This window comes from Cervus elaphus, chromosome 27 (assembly GCF_910594005.1).
Source record: "Cervus elaphus chromosome 27, mCerEla1.1, whole genome shotgun sequence".
NCBI lineage: Eukaryota > Metazoa > Chordata > Mammalia > Artiodactyla > Cervidae > Cervus > Cervus elaphus.
The window spans coordinates 64,204,001-64,220,299 of NC_057841.1; the positions used below are offsets into that span (position 1 = coordinate 64,204,001).

The 16,299-nt window shown below is 45.6% G+C and overlaps 1 protein-coding gene across 1 annotated transcript; it reads right to left on the reverse strand.

Annotated features, from left to right (window-relative positions):
• Nucleotides 1-911: 911 nt before the first annotated feature.
• Nucleotides 912-16,061, reverse strand: LOC122684761 (histone-lysine N-methyltransferase PRDM9-like). The gene is made up of 10 exons (XM_043889069.1): nt 15,993-16,061; nt 15,467-15,590; nt 15,052-15,159; nt 10,861-10,910; nt 8,967-9,123; nt 8,037-8,138; nt 7,552-7,823; nt 6,144-6,211; nt 4,881-5,074; nt 912-2,443 (listed from the first exon to the last, which is right to left on the reverse strand). The coding sequence occupies exons 1-10, from the start codon at nt 16,059-16,061 to the stop codon at nt 912-914; spliced, it is 2,676 nt and encodes an 891-aa protein (XP_043745004.1).
• Nucleotides 16,062-16,299: the final 238 nt, after the last annotated feature.

Genomic DNA, 16,299 nt, shown 5'->3' on the forward strand with positions numbered 1-16,299 from the left:
TGAGATTAGAGACACAGAGAGGTTCAGCATCTTGCCCCAGCTCACGCAGCTGCTGGGGGCAGGGCTGAGAACTGGACCCTTGTGGTCGCATCTGGAGTCCAGATGCTGTGATGACCCCGAAGGAGCGGCAGAGACCAGACGGACCATGCTGAGTCAGGCGCGCGCGCTCACACACACACGTGCACGTGGCCTTCACCTTTGCGGCTACAGAAGTCAGAGGGAACCAGAGGGCCACCAGGAGAGGCCAAAGGAGAGCCGAGGTCTATAAGGAGGAGAGGCCGCACTTCCCAGGAGGCCAAGGAATTCCCTTCTCTGGTGAGTCTGACTCCACTCTGCATTCCTCTCCCTGGACCCAGGATTGACTGTCCAGTGACCTAACTGATTTGGCTCCAGAATGATGCCTTCCCCGGGGTTCAGCTACGACTGGACTCCACTACTGTCAGTGATAAGGGGGGAATGAGTACATAGTCTGGGCTTCAGATTTGTTTGGAGACAAAATTTATTAGAAAAGGAGACCTAAAATACCACGAAGGCAATTGGCATGAACATCTCCAGAACACTTAAGAAACCCTCTGCTGTTTATCTACCTCCTCTCCTGTCACGAAAGTGGAAGGTCTATTTAACAAGTAATTCTTGCTTATCACACTCTTTCTTTAAAATATTTATTATCTATTTATTTATTCGGCTGTGCTGTGTCTTAGTTGCAGATTGTGGGAGCTAGTTCCCCAATCAGGTATTGAACGTGGGTCTCTGCATTGGAGTCTTGGCCACTGGACCACCTGGGAAGTCTCTCCTCATACTCCTGGGGACAGTAACGGGTCACAGGCCTCCTCTGAGGCCCCCTTAGAGCTGAGGCATGGCGTGGCTGCAGTAATCCTCCTGTGGCTAAGGTGTGGGTTGTAGGTCATGACTCACTCACACTCCCTGCAAACATAGGGCTTCTCCCCTGTGTGTGTCGTCTGGTGTCTGATGAGGACGGACTTCTGACTGAAGCTTCGCCCACACTCCCTGCAAACATAGGGCTTCTCCCCTGTGTGTGTCCTCTTGTGGGAGATGAGATAGGACTTCTGACTGAAGCTTCGCCCACACTCCCTGCAAACATGGGGCTTCTCCCCTGTGTGTGTCCTCTGGTGTCTGATGAGGACGGACTTCCGACTGAAGCTTCGCCCACACTCCCTGCAAACGTAAGGCTTCTCCCCTGTGTGTGTCCTCTGGTGTGTGATGAGGTTGAAGTTCTTGCTGAAGCTTCGCCCACACTCCCCGCAAACATAGGGCTTCTCCCCTGTGTGTGTCCTCTGGTGTCTGATGAAATCTGACTTCTGAATGAAGCTTCGCCCACACTCCCCACAAACATAGGGCTTCTCCCCTGTGTGTGTCCTCTGGTGGATGATGAGATGGGCCTTCTGACTGAATCTTCGCCCACACTCCCTGCAAACATGGGGCTTCTCCCCTGTGTGTGTCCTCTCGTGTGAGATGAGATTTGACTTATCATTGAAGCTTCGCCCACAGTCCCTGCAAACATAGGGCTTCTCCCCTGTGTGTGTCCTCTGGTGGATGATGAGATGGGCCTTCTGACTGAATCTTCGCCCACACTCCCTGCAAACATGGGGCTTCTCCCCTGTGTGTGTCCTCTCATGTGAGATGAGATTTGACTTATCATTGAAGCTTCTCCCACAGTCCCTGCAAACATAGGGCTTTTCCCCTGTGTGTGTCCTCTGGTGTATGATGAGGACGGACTTCTGACTGAAGCTTTGCCTACACTCCCTGCAAACATAGGGCTTCTCCCCTGTGTGTGTCCTCTGGTGTCTGACGAGGACGGACTTCTGACTGAAGCTTCGCCCACACTCCCCGCAAACATAGGGCTTCTCCCCTGTGTGTGTCCTCTGGTGTGTGATGAGGTTGAAGTTCTTACTGAAGCTTCGTCCACACTCCCCGCAAACATAGGGCTTCTCCCCTGTGTGTGTCCTCTCGTGTGTGCTGAGACTTGACCTGTCCTTGGAGCCTTGCCCACACTCTCCGTACGTGAACCTCATAATCCCTGAGACCCCTGCCCCCGTGAGCAATGTGCCTGTGTCCTCTGGATTCAGTTTCTGGCTTGTGCTGGGCTCGTCTTTCATTCTCTCATGCACCCCAGAACCCCCCATTTCTACTCTGGGTGAGTAGGCAGAGACCCTTGAAATCCTCTTCAGCCTTACGCTTTTAAGCAAAGGTTGGGGCCTGTCCTTGGCCTCCCGGCCCTCAGGTTTTTCGCTCGGGCTGTGCGTATCTGAATATCGCTGATTTTGATTGCCTGGGCAGGGATCCTCTGGTTGGAGGAGGTCTCTTTCAGATGGTCTCAGGAGGGTCTGAGAGGGATGACTGCGTTGGGTGTGTTGGCTGAGGAATTTCTGACTGGAGAAGGCCAGAGAGCAGGAGGCACATGGGTGGATCTTGGGCTTCAGTTCTACGGAAAGAGGAAGCTTTTGGTCAGGTAGCTGGTTTGCCATGGTCAGGCCCTCGCCAGTAATCATCTAAGTGTTGACAGTGCACGATTTGTCTCCCATCAAATGTCTTTACAGTCCACTTTTCCATTCCACTCTTATTCTCTACATCTACAGAAATCCAGGAAGCTTGTGTCAAGGGCCTTTTCTACATATCACCCAGATAGGGACCTTCCAGCAGCATCAGAGGCAGTGTCTCTCCTGATAGAGTTGGATCACAGGGACTTTCCCTGCGTGTAGTTATCTGAAACGTTACATCACAGTGGCCACAGGTATTTACCCTACTGAGAGATAAGACTTGATGACTTAGGTGGAATCTCCTGAGAGGCTTCCTGTGAGGGTAAAGGGTCTGTTAAGTTAGGGGTGCCTGGCCTGGAGCTCTCTGCATATGGGAGGCAGCACAGGGGGTGGTTAGAGCAGGTGTGGGTAAATCTGACTTTGTGGCTCCTTGTTCAAAGAGCAGCCTTTGTGCCGATCTCTGCAGGAAGTGGGTTTGAGACTGGATGAGACTGAGCGGCCCAGGTCCCACTGACCACAGGTCTCTGGCTCCTGCTGCCCCAGTTGGTTCACAAATTGCTCCTCTCTCAGTTTCCCATAAATCATAAAATAAAGGCATATCCTTTCTCAAGCTTCAGCAGTATTCATACCTCATTTATTTCATTCAGGCTTAGTCCACTTAGCATGCACTAGGAAGCCCTGTTTAAAAATACATCTCCAGCCAGATTCTTCACACCCTCAGTCCCAAGCATCTTCAGCCAGCCCACTCTCCCCTCATGTCTGGCAATGAACTGACCTCTGAGAGGACTCCCCGCTGCTGTCTCTTCCCAAAAGTGAACCAAAGCATCGTCTTAGCACAGAGAACATGCCGCTTGCAGCTGAAAGCCTCGCGGTTGTTCTGTGTTACCCAGGAAGGCCCCTGGGGCCTGCACGTGGACACAGGCCCTGAGGCTTCCGTGCCCCATCCAGCCTCCTTCCTCTCCCTCTGTGCTTACTCCTGCGACCCCTGGCATGGCCTCTCTTCCCGGCCCTGGGTCTGAGGCACTGGTTGCTCCCCTGCCTGGAATCCTTCCCCGCAGGCGTTATCTCTGCAGAGACCCTGCCGCACCGTCCTGCACCACACCCCACCCTCTGCTCACGCTGACCCGAGGCACGCTCCCTGCGCTGGTTTTCCTCAGAGCACCAGCCCCTGTCTGGTATGAAGCCCCTGCTGCCCCAGGGCAGTGGTTCTGTCTGTTTCGGTGCGTGGAGCCCTGTCTGGCACAGAGTGTGAACTCACATGACAACAGACTGGAACAGTAACTGAATGCACATCACTGCACATGTGTGCACCCCAATGTTCATCGCAGAACTGTTTATAATAGCCAGGACATGGAAGCAACCTAGATGCCCATCAGCAGACGAATGGATAAGGAAGCTGTGGTACATATACACCATGGAATGTTACTCAGCCATTAAAAAGAATTCATCTGAATCAGTTCTAATGAGACGGATGAAACTGGAGCCCATTATACAGAGTGAAGTAAGGCGGAAAGATAAAGGCCATTACAGTATACTAACACATATATATGGAATTTAGGAAGATGGTAATGATAACCCTATATGCAAAACAGAAAAAGAGTCGGATGTACAGAACATACTTTTGGACTCTGTGGGAGAAGGCGAGGGTGGGATGTTTCAAGAGAACAGCATTGAGACATGTATATTATCTAGGGTGAAACAGATCACCAGCCCAGGCTGGATGCATGAGACAAGTGCTCAGGCCGGGTGCAATGAGAAGACCCAGAGGGATCTGGTTGAGAGGGAGGTGGGAAGGGGGATCGGGATGGGGAATACATGTAAATCCATGGCTAATTCATGTCAATGTATGACAAAAACCACTATAATATTGTAAAGTAATTAGCCTCCAACTAATAAAAATAAATGAAATAAATAAATAAATTAATTAATTAAAAAAATACTGATGACTAAGGAATTCCACTTACTTTCTTTAAATTGGCAGATGTCATTCATAAATTTCCTAGTGTGACTCTTAAAATATCTTTGCCCTATAAATATTTTAAAATAAAATGTCTTTATTTTAGTTTAAAAAAAAATAATGGGAGAAATTAAGGAAGAAAGAGATAAAGGGCAGAGAGCTGGTAGGTGCTAGAAAACTTGCCTTTTGCTCCTAAGCCTTTCAGCAGAAGGAGATGTTACATATTATTTTGCATGAAATATTAAAAATTAGAACTAGCATTTTTAATATAAAAATTTTTCCTAACAATCATATGAAAAGAATCAAATACTGAGGCATTTTATTTGCAACTCAACTGACTTTGGACTGGATTGTCCTCTGCTTCTAAATCGGACCATGGAGGCTTCCAGGATGGGGTGGGGTGCTGGAAGAGGGGTGACACTCACCTCTCCTGGTCGCGAGCTCACTCTTCCCCCTGCTGTTCCGCTTGATGCCAAGGTCCTGACCATACTCGTCCCCGTACCAGACCAGCAGCTCACAGCCCGGCCTGACCACCTGGCAGGTTCGGTAGAAGATCTGCCCGTGATACTGGAAGGCCACCAGGTTCTGCTCCTCATCGTCCCGGGCACAGTTCACATACCTGGGGGCGAGGCCGGGAACGGGAAAGAAACCTCAAGTGATGAGTGCCCTCCACTCTCCGACCATGCCCAGCTCCTTGCCTTCCGCCCCCGAGGCCGCCCCTCATGTGGACCTTCTATTCACACCTTCGACCAGGCCATGTGAATTCCCATGCCTTTCTCTCCTTACCTAATTAGCCATTTTCCGGAGCCCAGTTCCAGACTCGTCTCCACCTGGACTCTCCGTGAGGCTGGTGACCTCCAGCTCCTCTAAACTCTGAATTAAGTTCTCTTCCATCCACAGGACTTGGTGCTCCTTGGCTAACACGCAGTCCTCAGCACTCACCCCAGCCTGCCTTCTCTCCCGAGGCTTTCTCCCATCTCCCCACGTGTATCCAGTGTCCTATTCACTTGCCCACCCTCTCCCATGGACACTTGGAGAGAGCTCTGATATAGCTTGAGACACGGAACAGTAATTGTTTGTTCACTGTCTTCCTGCCCTGATGAAAGGAGAGGCCTTCAGAGAATGGCCCCACTCAGAGCCATCCTGCCCCCCATTCCTTCTGAGGCCTCAGGGCCCACTTCTCACTGGAACCAAGCCTGAGGAGGTTGTTGCCCACATAGAGTCAAGGTCTCCTGTATTAGGTTTTCCTGGCGCTGTGTAGTTACTCAAAGAGAAAAAAATAAGGTTACTGTTCCTAAAATCAATTGGCTAATGTCTGTATGCAGTATGTTCTCCAAAAGGACATGGGTTGTGTGATCAGCTTCAGTAACGAAGTGCACTGTCTAAACTGAAACATAAAGTGTGTGGTAAGTGTCCACTAAGTCAGTTAAAGTGTCCCTGGTGAATCTAGACTCCTCAAGTTGTTTTCAAGTCCACCAGTTTTGTTCAGCAGATAGACTTGTATCTTGACGGCACATGCCATATTTTTATTTCCCTCTTTCTAGTGTCTTTTGAAATGAAAGAACATGATATGGAGGGAAAAGAGGAAAGAATATGTGAAAGCTGTTGAGGGAGCTGGGTTGAGAAGGAAAGGGGCATGGGATGGAGGGAGTCTTGATGTCTACACACTGCAGCCTCACTGCACTCACCTCATCCAGTTGGCCCAAGACGTGTCCTTTCCATCCACATACTCATAGCAGTTCCTCCCTTTGGTTATCTGAGTGTCAGAAAAAGAGTTACAAGATGTCTTTTTTTTTTTTTTTTTTTATCGGTAGGAAGCAATAGAAGAGCTATTTCCCTCTGTAGTCATTGATGCTTTTGAGCCTGCATGGATTCAACTGCCAGTTGGACCACACGGTAAGCCCTTACTCATCATTCCAAGTCTGAGTCTCTTGGTTCATTGAAGGCAAGGGCTCCACAAGGGAGGAGTCACTTCTGTGTGCCTGGATCACACCTCTCCTCTGACGTTTAGATAGAGGTCCTGAGTGTCTGTACACTGTGTTCCCACCTCTCCTCTGACCTTTAGATAGAGGTCCTGAGTGTCTGTACACTGTGGTCCCAGCTCTGCTCTGACCTTTGCATAGAGGTTCTGAGTGTCTGTACACTGTGTTCCCACCTCTCCTCTGACCTTTGGATAGAAGTCCTCAGTGTCTGTGTACTGTGGTCCCACATCTCCTCTGATCTTTAGATAGAGGTCCTGTGTGTCTCTACACTGTGTTCCCACCTCTCCTCTGACCTTTAGATGGAGGTCCTGAGTGTCTCTACACTGTGTTCCCACCTCTCCTCTGACCTTTAGATAGAGGTCCTGAGTGTCTGTACACTGTGGTCCCACCTCTCCTCTGACCTTTAGATAGAGATCCTGAGTGTCTGTACACTGTGGTCCCACCGCTAATCTGACCTTTAGATAGAGGTTCTGAGTGTCTGTACACTGTGTTCCCACCTCTCCTCTGACCTTTGGATAGAAGTCCTCAGTGTCTGTATACTGTGGTCCCGCATCTCCTCTGATCTTTAGATAGAGGTCCTGTGTGTCTGTACACTCTGGTCCCACATCTGCACTGACCTTTAAATAGAGGTCCTGTGTGTCTGTACACTGTGTTCCCACCTCTCCTCTGACCTTTAGATAGAAGTCCTGTGAGTGTGTACCAAGGTGTTCCCATCTCTCTTCTGACCTTTAGATGGAAGTCCGGAGTGTCTGTACACTGTGTTCCCACCTCTCCTCTGACCTTTAGATAGAAGTCCTGTGAGTGTGTACCAAGGTGTTCCCATCTCTCTTCTGACCTTTAGATGGAAGTCCGGAGTGTCTGTACACTGTGTTCCCACCTCTCTTCTGACCTTTAGATGGAACTCCTGTGTGTCTGTACACTGTGGTCCCACCTCTCCTCTGACCTTTAGATGGAAGTCCTGTGTTCACGCCCAGGGCACACAGTACACAGGGCTGACTGTGTCATTGCCATCCATGTTATCACCATCTGCGTCCTCGCATGTAGACATGAAGTACCCCCCCCACCACACACAAGCGGTTAGAGGCCAGAGGACAGGGAAACGGGTGCTTCTCACCTGCCAGGCGTATCCACTCTTGGCGGCCTCTTCATTGTCTGTGATCTTGCCCTCATAGGGGCCAAAGTGCAGGCCCAGCGGCAGATCGGACGCCTCGTTCCACACTCCAAGCCCAGCGTCAGGGATGCCCGACAGTCTGATGCTTAACCCAGGGGGCAGCGTGAGGGCTGAGCGGTTGGCATGCCCCTTTCCCACTGCACAGTCCTTTACAAAGGTTGGGGGCCCATGGGCAGCACAGCTGTCGATGAAGAAGTTCTGACACTCCTCACAATCTGGAGGTGAGAACAGGGATGAGAGGAGGTATCGTGATGTTGCTGGTCGTAACGCCCTTCAGAAGGAACTGGGGCATTCATGGCATTTGGCCTTGATCCTGCACCCCAAGTCATAGAGGAAGGGGATGGCCGGGGGACCAAATGGTGAGGTGAGGTTAGTGGACCAAGGCCTCGTAGCCCCTTCTCCGTGAGTGGGCCAACAGGGTCACTCACAGAGGTAGTCGTCATCCTGGGGCTCGCTGACCTCTTGGTACACGTGGCCCTTTCTTTCTCGTAAACTGTACCTCTTCACTCCAGTCTCTTTTCTTCTGAGTTCTAAGATGGAGAACAGAAGCTAAGCAAGGCTGGCGGGGTCTGGGGAGTTAGTCCCTGTTTTATCAGAAAGTGTGAGATCTCCTACCTGTCCATCTATACACTTTGTTAAAACTTTCTTACATGTATTTTTCAAACTTTTACTTTTGTAATTTTATGTTTTCATGTTACATTATTTATTTCTTGGCCACACTGCATGGCTTGTGGGATCATAGTTTCTTGACCAGGAATGGAACCCACACCTCCTGCAGTGGAAGCGGGGAGCCTTAAGCACTTCACCCCCAGGAAGTCCCTTCTCTATACTTTGTTTCTTCTCCCTTTAACTACTGGTTCAGGATACTGAGGCTCCACTGACCACAGATGCCCAGTTCAGTGATAGCATCCTGCACTTCCCGTTAGTAGGTTTAACTTCCCAACCTTCCTACTTAGGAAATAGTTCACCAACACATCTACTCAGAAAATATATGCTAAGGGCACATGACATGTAAGGCACTGAGCAGAGGTCTGGGCATAAACACTAACAAAGCACGGTTCCCATCATCAGAGATGGGTTTATTGAACTACTTGTAGGTGTCAGACTTTTGCATTTAATGTAAGGCTTTCAAGCACTATGAGTTATGTATCCTTATCTTCACTTTACAGATAGCAATCAGGACCTCAGAAAATGAATAAGATTTTCCCAAGGCCCCAGTGCTAACTTCATGTCTCAGATCAGTCCATCTTAAACCCATGCCTACCCAAAGTCCATGCCACACACCTAGGCCATACTTATTAGTTTTTCTACAGGGATTAAAGGAACTAATTAGAGGAGCTCCCCAAATTTTCTCTTACCGACTTTTTGTCTGGGGTGCTGTCCAGGGGTCCTTGCTTTTCTGTGATGGGGCACTGGTTTCTGAGCCTGCTGGGAGCCACTTGTCTTCAGCGATTTTGCTGCTCCTGGCAATTCCTTCAAACTAGATTCCTTACTTAATGGTGCCCTGGCCATTCTCTTCCATGTGAGTAAAAGACAACAGGCATTTCTTTAGTTCTTTAGGACTTTATGAAGTGTTTTCACATGCATGACTTTAGTTAATACTTTGACAATTCTTGGAAATACCTGATTTGGGGGGAGGGTCTGAACACTGGAGAGTAATAAAAGGACCTAGGTGGATAGTGAATCAAAACTAGAATTCATATCTTAAGGTTCTTCCCCTTCAACTTTCTGCATAAAAGTGAGAGCAAGGCAGGGAGAATAGCTGGAGGTCAGGGAAAGAAGAGGGTAAGGGCTCGTAGAGAGTTCCGGGGTTTCTATTAATTAGTGGCCCTTTGATGGATGAGGAAGTATGGAAAATTACAGAGGGGACAAAACACATCTGGAAAATAAGGTGACAAAGCAGTGAGATTAAGAAGAGAAAAGACGATCAGCAGAAACACATTTAGACAATAAAGAAAATGAGATGAAAGTTGCAGGTTGCCATGTCCTAGAGACAATATTTGGAATTAAAGTAGCTGGTCTCATCAGTTCTCCTTGAACAAGGCTGTATGACTAGCTGGTTCTCCTCATTTCCTGATCCATAAATTGGTATACAGGCTAATTCTTAATATTATAGTGGACATGAAGTTTAATAATCTTCAACAAATTGGTGTGTGAGCTATTTAATACAGTAAGAACGTGAGCGTACATCCCTGGTATCAATGTATTCCCTAAACTGCATCTATATTTGAAGTCTAGCTCACAGATACTATCTTCAGCATTCTTTGACCTTTCTACTCCTAGATGAATGCTTAAATGTGGAGTCACTCATTCACAAAACATTCAGGGGGCCCTCAGGGCTTTGAGCTGGGCCTGGACTTCTGAGAATGAATGGGTGTGGGCTAGCCTCCCAAAGCTCACAACACAGGGGCAGGCTAAACAAATGATTCCAAACAGGAGAGTTGCCTATTAGAGCTCAGAGGAGGAGCTGTTACTCCTCCTGCAAGAAGGAGCATTTGAAATGATGCCCAGATGGTGAGTTTCTACTCAAAAGTGGGTAATCTATGTGAAGTCCTTCTGTTATTTTCTTATTTGTTGCTTTTCAGTCATAAACCTGAGGCTTCTCAGGGTGGCGAGTCGCTTCCTCTTATTGGAGTGGGAGGCTCTGAGGTAGGGATCCTGTCTCCTTCTTCATCTTGGACTGTCCACTCTACAAACTGCCCAGCATGTCCTTAGCTTCCCTTAGTCAGATGTCTCAGCATATCCCTCCCTAGCACAGCACTAAAGAACTGAGGTTGAAAACATCTCTCAGATGAATGATATAAAGATGTATGAATAAGCTTCATAGAACTATGGAAGTTTTAATCAGTTTGTAAGGGGTTTAGAGAACGTGCATGGGTTTAGATTGCACTACCAGTGATACTGTGATCTCAGGCATATAATCAAATGTTTTTTACCTCATTTTTTGGATCTATAATGGTGATAGCTATATACCTACTTATAGGTACTGTAGGATTGATTTAAGGTTTAAGTAAGTTTATTCACATAAAATGCTTAACGTCTGAAATATTATGAAAATAATGTAACAACAGAACTGCCTACTACTGTTGTTGTCCTTACTAACTGTAAAGATGGTGATGATATCAGAAAGTGTGCTAAAGATCCAGGGAAGGAAGGCAGCCGTCTCCAGGATCTCTGTGTTTTCTCCTGTTCTCACCTGTGACTGAATCCATGAGGAGGATATTTTGGCAACAGGATTTGGGAAATACTCACCTTCTGGTGTTTACTGTGCTCCACTCTGAAGGGCATCGAAGAAGGTTTACCTAATAAATGATGAGAATCGGTGTTTTGGTTGGAAAATGTTTCCAAACTCTGGGTATTCTAGTTAAGGACACATAATTCTAAGCCAGAGAGTGACAAAGACAATGATTACCAAAGGAGGAATGGAAAATAATTCTGTATCATCAACTTCTATGGTTCCATTGGGAGCATTACATAATTTTTAAAATTAAAAAAAATATATAAAACTTCATCTGTTCCTCATCTGATGTTCATAAAGTATCTAATAAATTTACTAGTCTTTCATGACAAAAATACTCAACACTGTAGAAATAGAAGGAAGTGACTGCAATGTAATAAAGGTCATATATTGAAAGTCTACCTCTAACATCATAGTCATCAGTGAAAAAGATCAAGAAAAAAAGCCAAGGATGCCTGTTATCAACATTTCTGTTCACCATAATATTAGAAGTCCTAGCCAGGGCTTTAGGTTAGAAATGGAAACAAAAGGCTTCCATTTGGAAACAAAGAAGTAAAATTATGTCTGTTCACAGGGGCATGGTTTTATGTGCAGAAAAATCTTTAAATCCACACACACAAAATTCCTGCACAGAAAGTTGCATGGTACAAAATCAACATTCAGATGTCTTTCCATGCACGAAGAATGACCATTCCACAAAGGAAAATAAGAAAACAATCCTATTTATTTTTTATCTTTTTAAAACCACCATCAAGAGCTAAATTAAAAAAAATATTTATTTTTATTTATTTGTTTGTGCCAGGTCTTTGTTGCAGCATGTGGGATCTAGTTCCCTGACTACAAACTGAACCCAAGTTATCTGCATTGGGAGTGTGGAGTCTTAGCCACTGGACAAATAATCTTGTTTATAATAGCATTGAAAACAATGAAGTAATTAGGAATAAACTTAAGGAGATGAAAGAATTATATGTTGAAAACTACAAATTTTTGCTGAAAGGAATCTGACATAAATAAATAGATAGATGTCTCATGTTTATGGATTTGGAGGCTTAATATTATTAAGCTGTTCATACTACCCAAAGCAATTTAAAGATTCAATGCAATTCCTATTAAAATCCCAATGGAATTTTTTTTCAGATATAGAAAATCCATCCAACAGTTAACACGGAATCTCAGAGCACCCCAAATAGGCAAAGCAATCTTAGAAAGAACAGCAAAGTTGGAGGCCTCTGATTTCAGAACATACTACAAAGGTACAGGAACCAAAAGAGTGTGGATTTGGCAAAACATTTATGTTTAGTCACTCAGTCTTCTTGACTTTTTGTGACCTTTTGGACTGTAGCCCACCAGGCTCCTCTGTCCAGGGGATTTCTCAGGCAAGAATACTGGACAGGGTTGCCATTTCCTTCTCCAGGGGATCTTCTTAACCCATGGAGTGAACCCGCATCTCCTGTGTCTCCTGCACTGAAGGCAGATTCTTCACCTGCTGAGCCACTGAGGAAGCTGGCTGGCATAAAGACTGATATGTCAATCAATGGAACAGAATAGACAGCCAGAAATAAACTCCTGGATACATGGTCTAATGATCTTCATCTAGGGTGTCAAGATAGTGGGGAAAGTTTAATCCCTGTAATGAATGGTGCTGGGGAAACAAAATATCCATATGCAAAATAGTGAACATCTTACATCTTGAAGAAAAATCAATTCAGAATGGATGAAAGACCTAAATGCAAGACTTGATAAGACTCTTAGAAGAAAACAAGGGTGAAGCTTCACGACACTGAATCAGCAATGATTTCTTAGATATGGTGCCAAATGCACAAGTATTAGTAACAAAGTAAAAGTAGACAAATGAGATTAATCTTAAAACCTTGTGCATCAAAGGACACTGAACAGAGTTGAAAAGGCCACCTATAGGATGGTAGAAAATATTTGTAAAATATGCATCTGATAAGGGGTTACTAAGCATACACTAGTATGATGGCTACCTACAAGCCAGGAAGAGAACCTGATTGACCATGATGGAACCTTGATATCAAATTTTCATTCTCCAGCATTGTAAGAAAACAAATTTCTGTGGTTTAAGGAATGCAGTCTGTTTTGTTATGACAGTCTGAGATGACTAACAGTGAGAGAAGGAATTGAATAGACATTTCTCCAGAGAAAATACACAAATGGCCAACAAACATATGAAAAGATGCTCAATATTACTAATCAATAGGGAAATACAAAGTGAAACCTTCTGTGATGGGCAATATGTATAAGAAGACAATAGCAAGCTTGGTAAGGATATGGAGAAATTGGAACCCTTATACACTATTGTTGGCAATGTAAAATGTTGCAAGCTTTCTAGAAAACAGTATGGAGTTTCCACAGAAAGTTAGAACTGCTGTATGATCTAGCAATCCCACTCAAGAGTGTATTTCCATAAAGAATTGAAAGCAAGATATTGACTAAATAGTGGGCACATGTACGGTCACTGCCGCATTATTCCCAATGGGCAAGATGTGTAAGCAATCTAAATGTTCATTGGTGGATAAAAGATAAAGATTATATATAAGATATATGTTATAGCTCTTATATCCACATGCACACAATGGAATGTTTTGAAGCCTTAAAAACGAATTCTGTCACATGCTACATCATGGATGGGCCTTGATGATATTTTACTAAGTGAAATGAACCAATCAAAAAAGACAAATATTGCCCGATTCCACTTCTATGAGGTATCTAAATTAATCAAATCCATGGAAACAGAAAAAATCGTGGTTGCCAAGGGCTGTGAGGAGGAAGGATTGGAGAATTGTTACTCAGTGGGTTAGGGCTTCAGTCACGCAAGATGTAACATTTCTACAGATTTGTTGTACAGCAATGTGTATGTATATCCCCGGTGGCTCAGCGGTAAAAAATCCACCTGTAATGCAGGAGATGCAACAGATGCAGGCCCAATCCCTGGGTTGGGAAGATCACCTGGAGCAGGAGATGGCAACCCACTCCAGGATTCTTGCCTAGAGAATCCCATGGACAGAGGAGCCTGATGGGCTACAGTCTATGGGTACGCAGAGTCAGATATGACTGAGCCATTAGCACTATGGCCACTAACACTAACGTGCACATAGTTAGCAACAGTGTGCCATCCACTCAGAAATTGTTAAAAAGGTAAATAAAGACGTGCAGGTGTATGGTGAACCGAGGCGTATGTATTCCCTATGAAGAATCTCTCCTTATGTCAAAACCTTTGCAGACAACCAAATGTTTGTTTTCATGTCCCTTTCACTAGTTTTAATAACCTAAGGGAAGAGAGGTTCTTCCCTGGTGCACAGTGGATGAGAATCTGCCTGCCAATGCAGAGGACACAGGTTTGATGGCTGGTCCAGGAAGATTCCACTTTCTGCGGGGCAGCTGAGCCTGTGTGTCACAAACTACAGAGCCTGCATGTGCTCTGCAATGAGAAGACACTCACCGCAACCAGAGAAAGCCCATGGACAGCAATGAAGACCCAGTGCAGCCAAAACTAAATAAATAATTTTTAAAAATCTGGGAGAACAGAAATCCATAGATGGAGAATCATAGAACTATCTAAATTGTTTTCTCCAGTCTAGGCAGATTAACTCTTCTAAACTGTTTCAGCAGCAGAAGAGGAAGTGAGCTGCTCACTTCTATTTTATAATAAGTGTACTTCATTTTCTTTACCTGATGCCATCTCTGGTCAGTGCAATGTGGGAAAGATCATGGAGAATAAATAGTTCTCTCAAACCCTTTCCCAGAATCAAAATAAAGAATTAGTTTAACCTTAGGGTAAGAAGATCATGGGTTTTGTTTTATATATATAACATAAATAATATATCTTGACATAATATGTTAATCATTTCCTCTTTGAAGAGATTTAATCCAATAACCAATGAGATTAGTATTAAATCTGTTCGGTGAATTTATTTCTAAGCTTTCTTTAACTGCCTTTCAATAAGAATGTTTAGCAAAAATAATTCTTTGTAAAAAGAATGATAAATTTTAACCATAAAACTTTTGAGAATTACACTGGAAAACCTATACATTCATCTTCATTCAGGCTAATGTCAATATTCAGCCACAACCACTTCAGAATGCTGAAAATTATGTTTTCCGTACTACTGGCGGAGATGTAGTTGAGACCTAAGCCTAGGCTGGTTTCAGGAAGACACCTCCAAATCCTCCTGGCCTCTCACCTTGCTGCCTTGGTGTCCATTCTTCATCAGAATCCTCAGGGTCATCTACCTGGGGTTTGATGACCTGCCTGTGGTGATGCATGAAATCCGGTTGAGTGGCTCTGAAACCTGGAAAGAAGCAAAATATTTGTTCTAAGAAGGAGAAACAAATCATAGAAGCAATGGGAAGTGTCACAAAGTCAAGGAAATCTGTAGGATGGGCTGGGGGAATCTAGAATAAGGCAAGAGGTGAGCTCTGCACTGCAGGGTCAACCTCCCTCTGGTACAAAACTGTAAACATTTCCTCCAGTTTAGTCTCCACACAAAAGGGAATTGTGAGCAGATGAAGCCACCTAAGAGCAGGCCAAGTGAACACTGAGGGTGAAGACCTGCTTCATGTTTCCCAGGCTCACAGGAACCCAGCACTTCCTGTTACCTATAGCAATCAGCGCTTCGTAGTTCCTTTTCATATTCTTATATCGGATTTTTTCCCATTCTCCCATCTCTTCCCATTCTTCCTTGGAGAAGTATACGGAGATGTCTTTGAAAGCATCTTTGTCCTAAGGAAAATAATAGATTTCATCAGTGATTTACTAATCTAAGTCAGACCTTAGAGCTGAGCCTTCTCCTCCACCTTCTGTGCAGGGAGTAGCCTGAAGCTACTGGATGGTCTGTGAGACAGGGATGAAGACTTTCCTTCCCGACTGTGTCCTGTTTAACTGAACAAACTGAGCATTTTCCTAACTCTCCCTGGACACAGGGCAGTTGATGAAGCTAGTGTCCTGTTTTGTCCCACTCCACCCCACCATCTCAGACAGGACCAGGCATTCCCATCCTGTGTATGGTCACAGGGAAGTTCAGTCAGTTGCCCAGGCAAGCAGTCTGTGGTGCTTCAGGGACCAGCACCATGTCCTTCCTATAGAGCTGGCTTAGAGCCCAGCTTTGCCGCCTCCAGTTCTCACCGTGGGCTTCCACTCTGTTCTCCTGGCATCTCCCTCAGTGCTCTCCTCTGGAGACCTGTTCAGCCTCATGGCCATTGGAGTGCTCAAGGCCAAGGTGCCTGTGGAAGAAGAAGGTGCTGAGACAGCCCAGACCAGTGTCCAGAGCCTGGTGTGTCTTCCTTGGGTGGAGTGTCCAGGGCAGGAAGGTGAGGGGAAAGTCAGGGTGAGGGTATTCGTGGGATGGATGGATCCTGACTAGATATGACAGACCAGCCTAAAGTGAACTAGATTTGGTTTCTTTCGTTCCCCTACAATTCAGCCCCTCTGA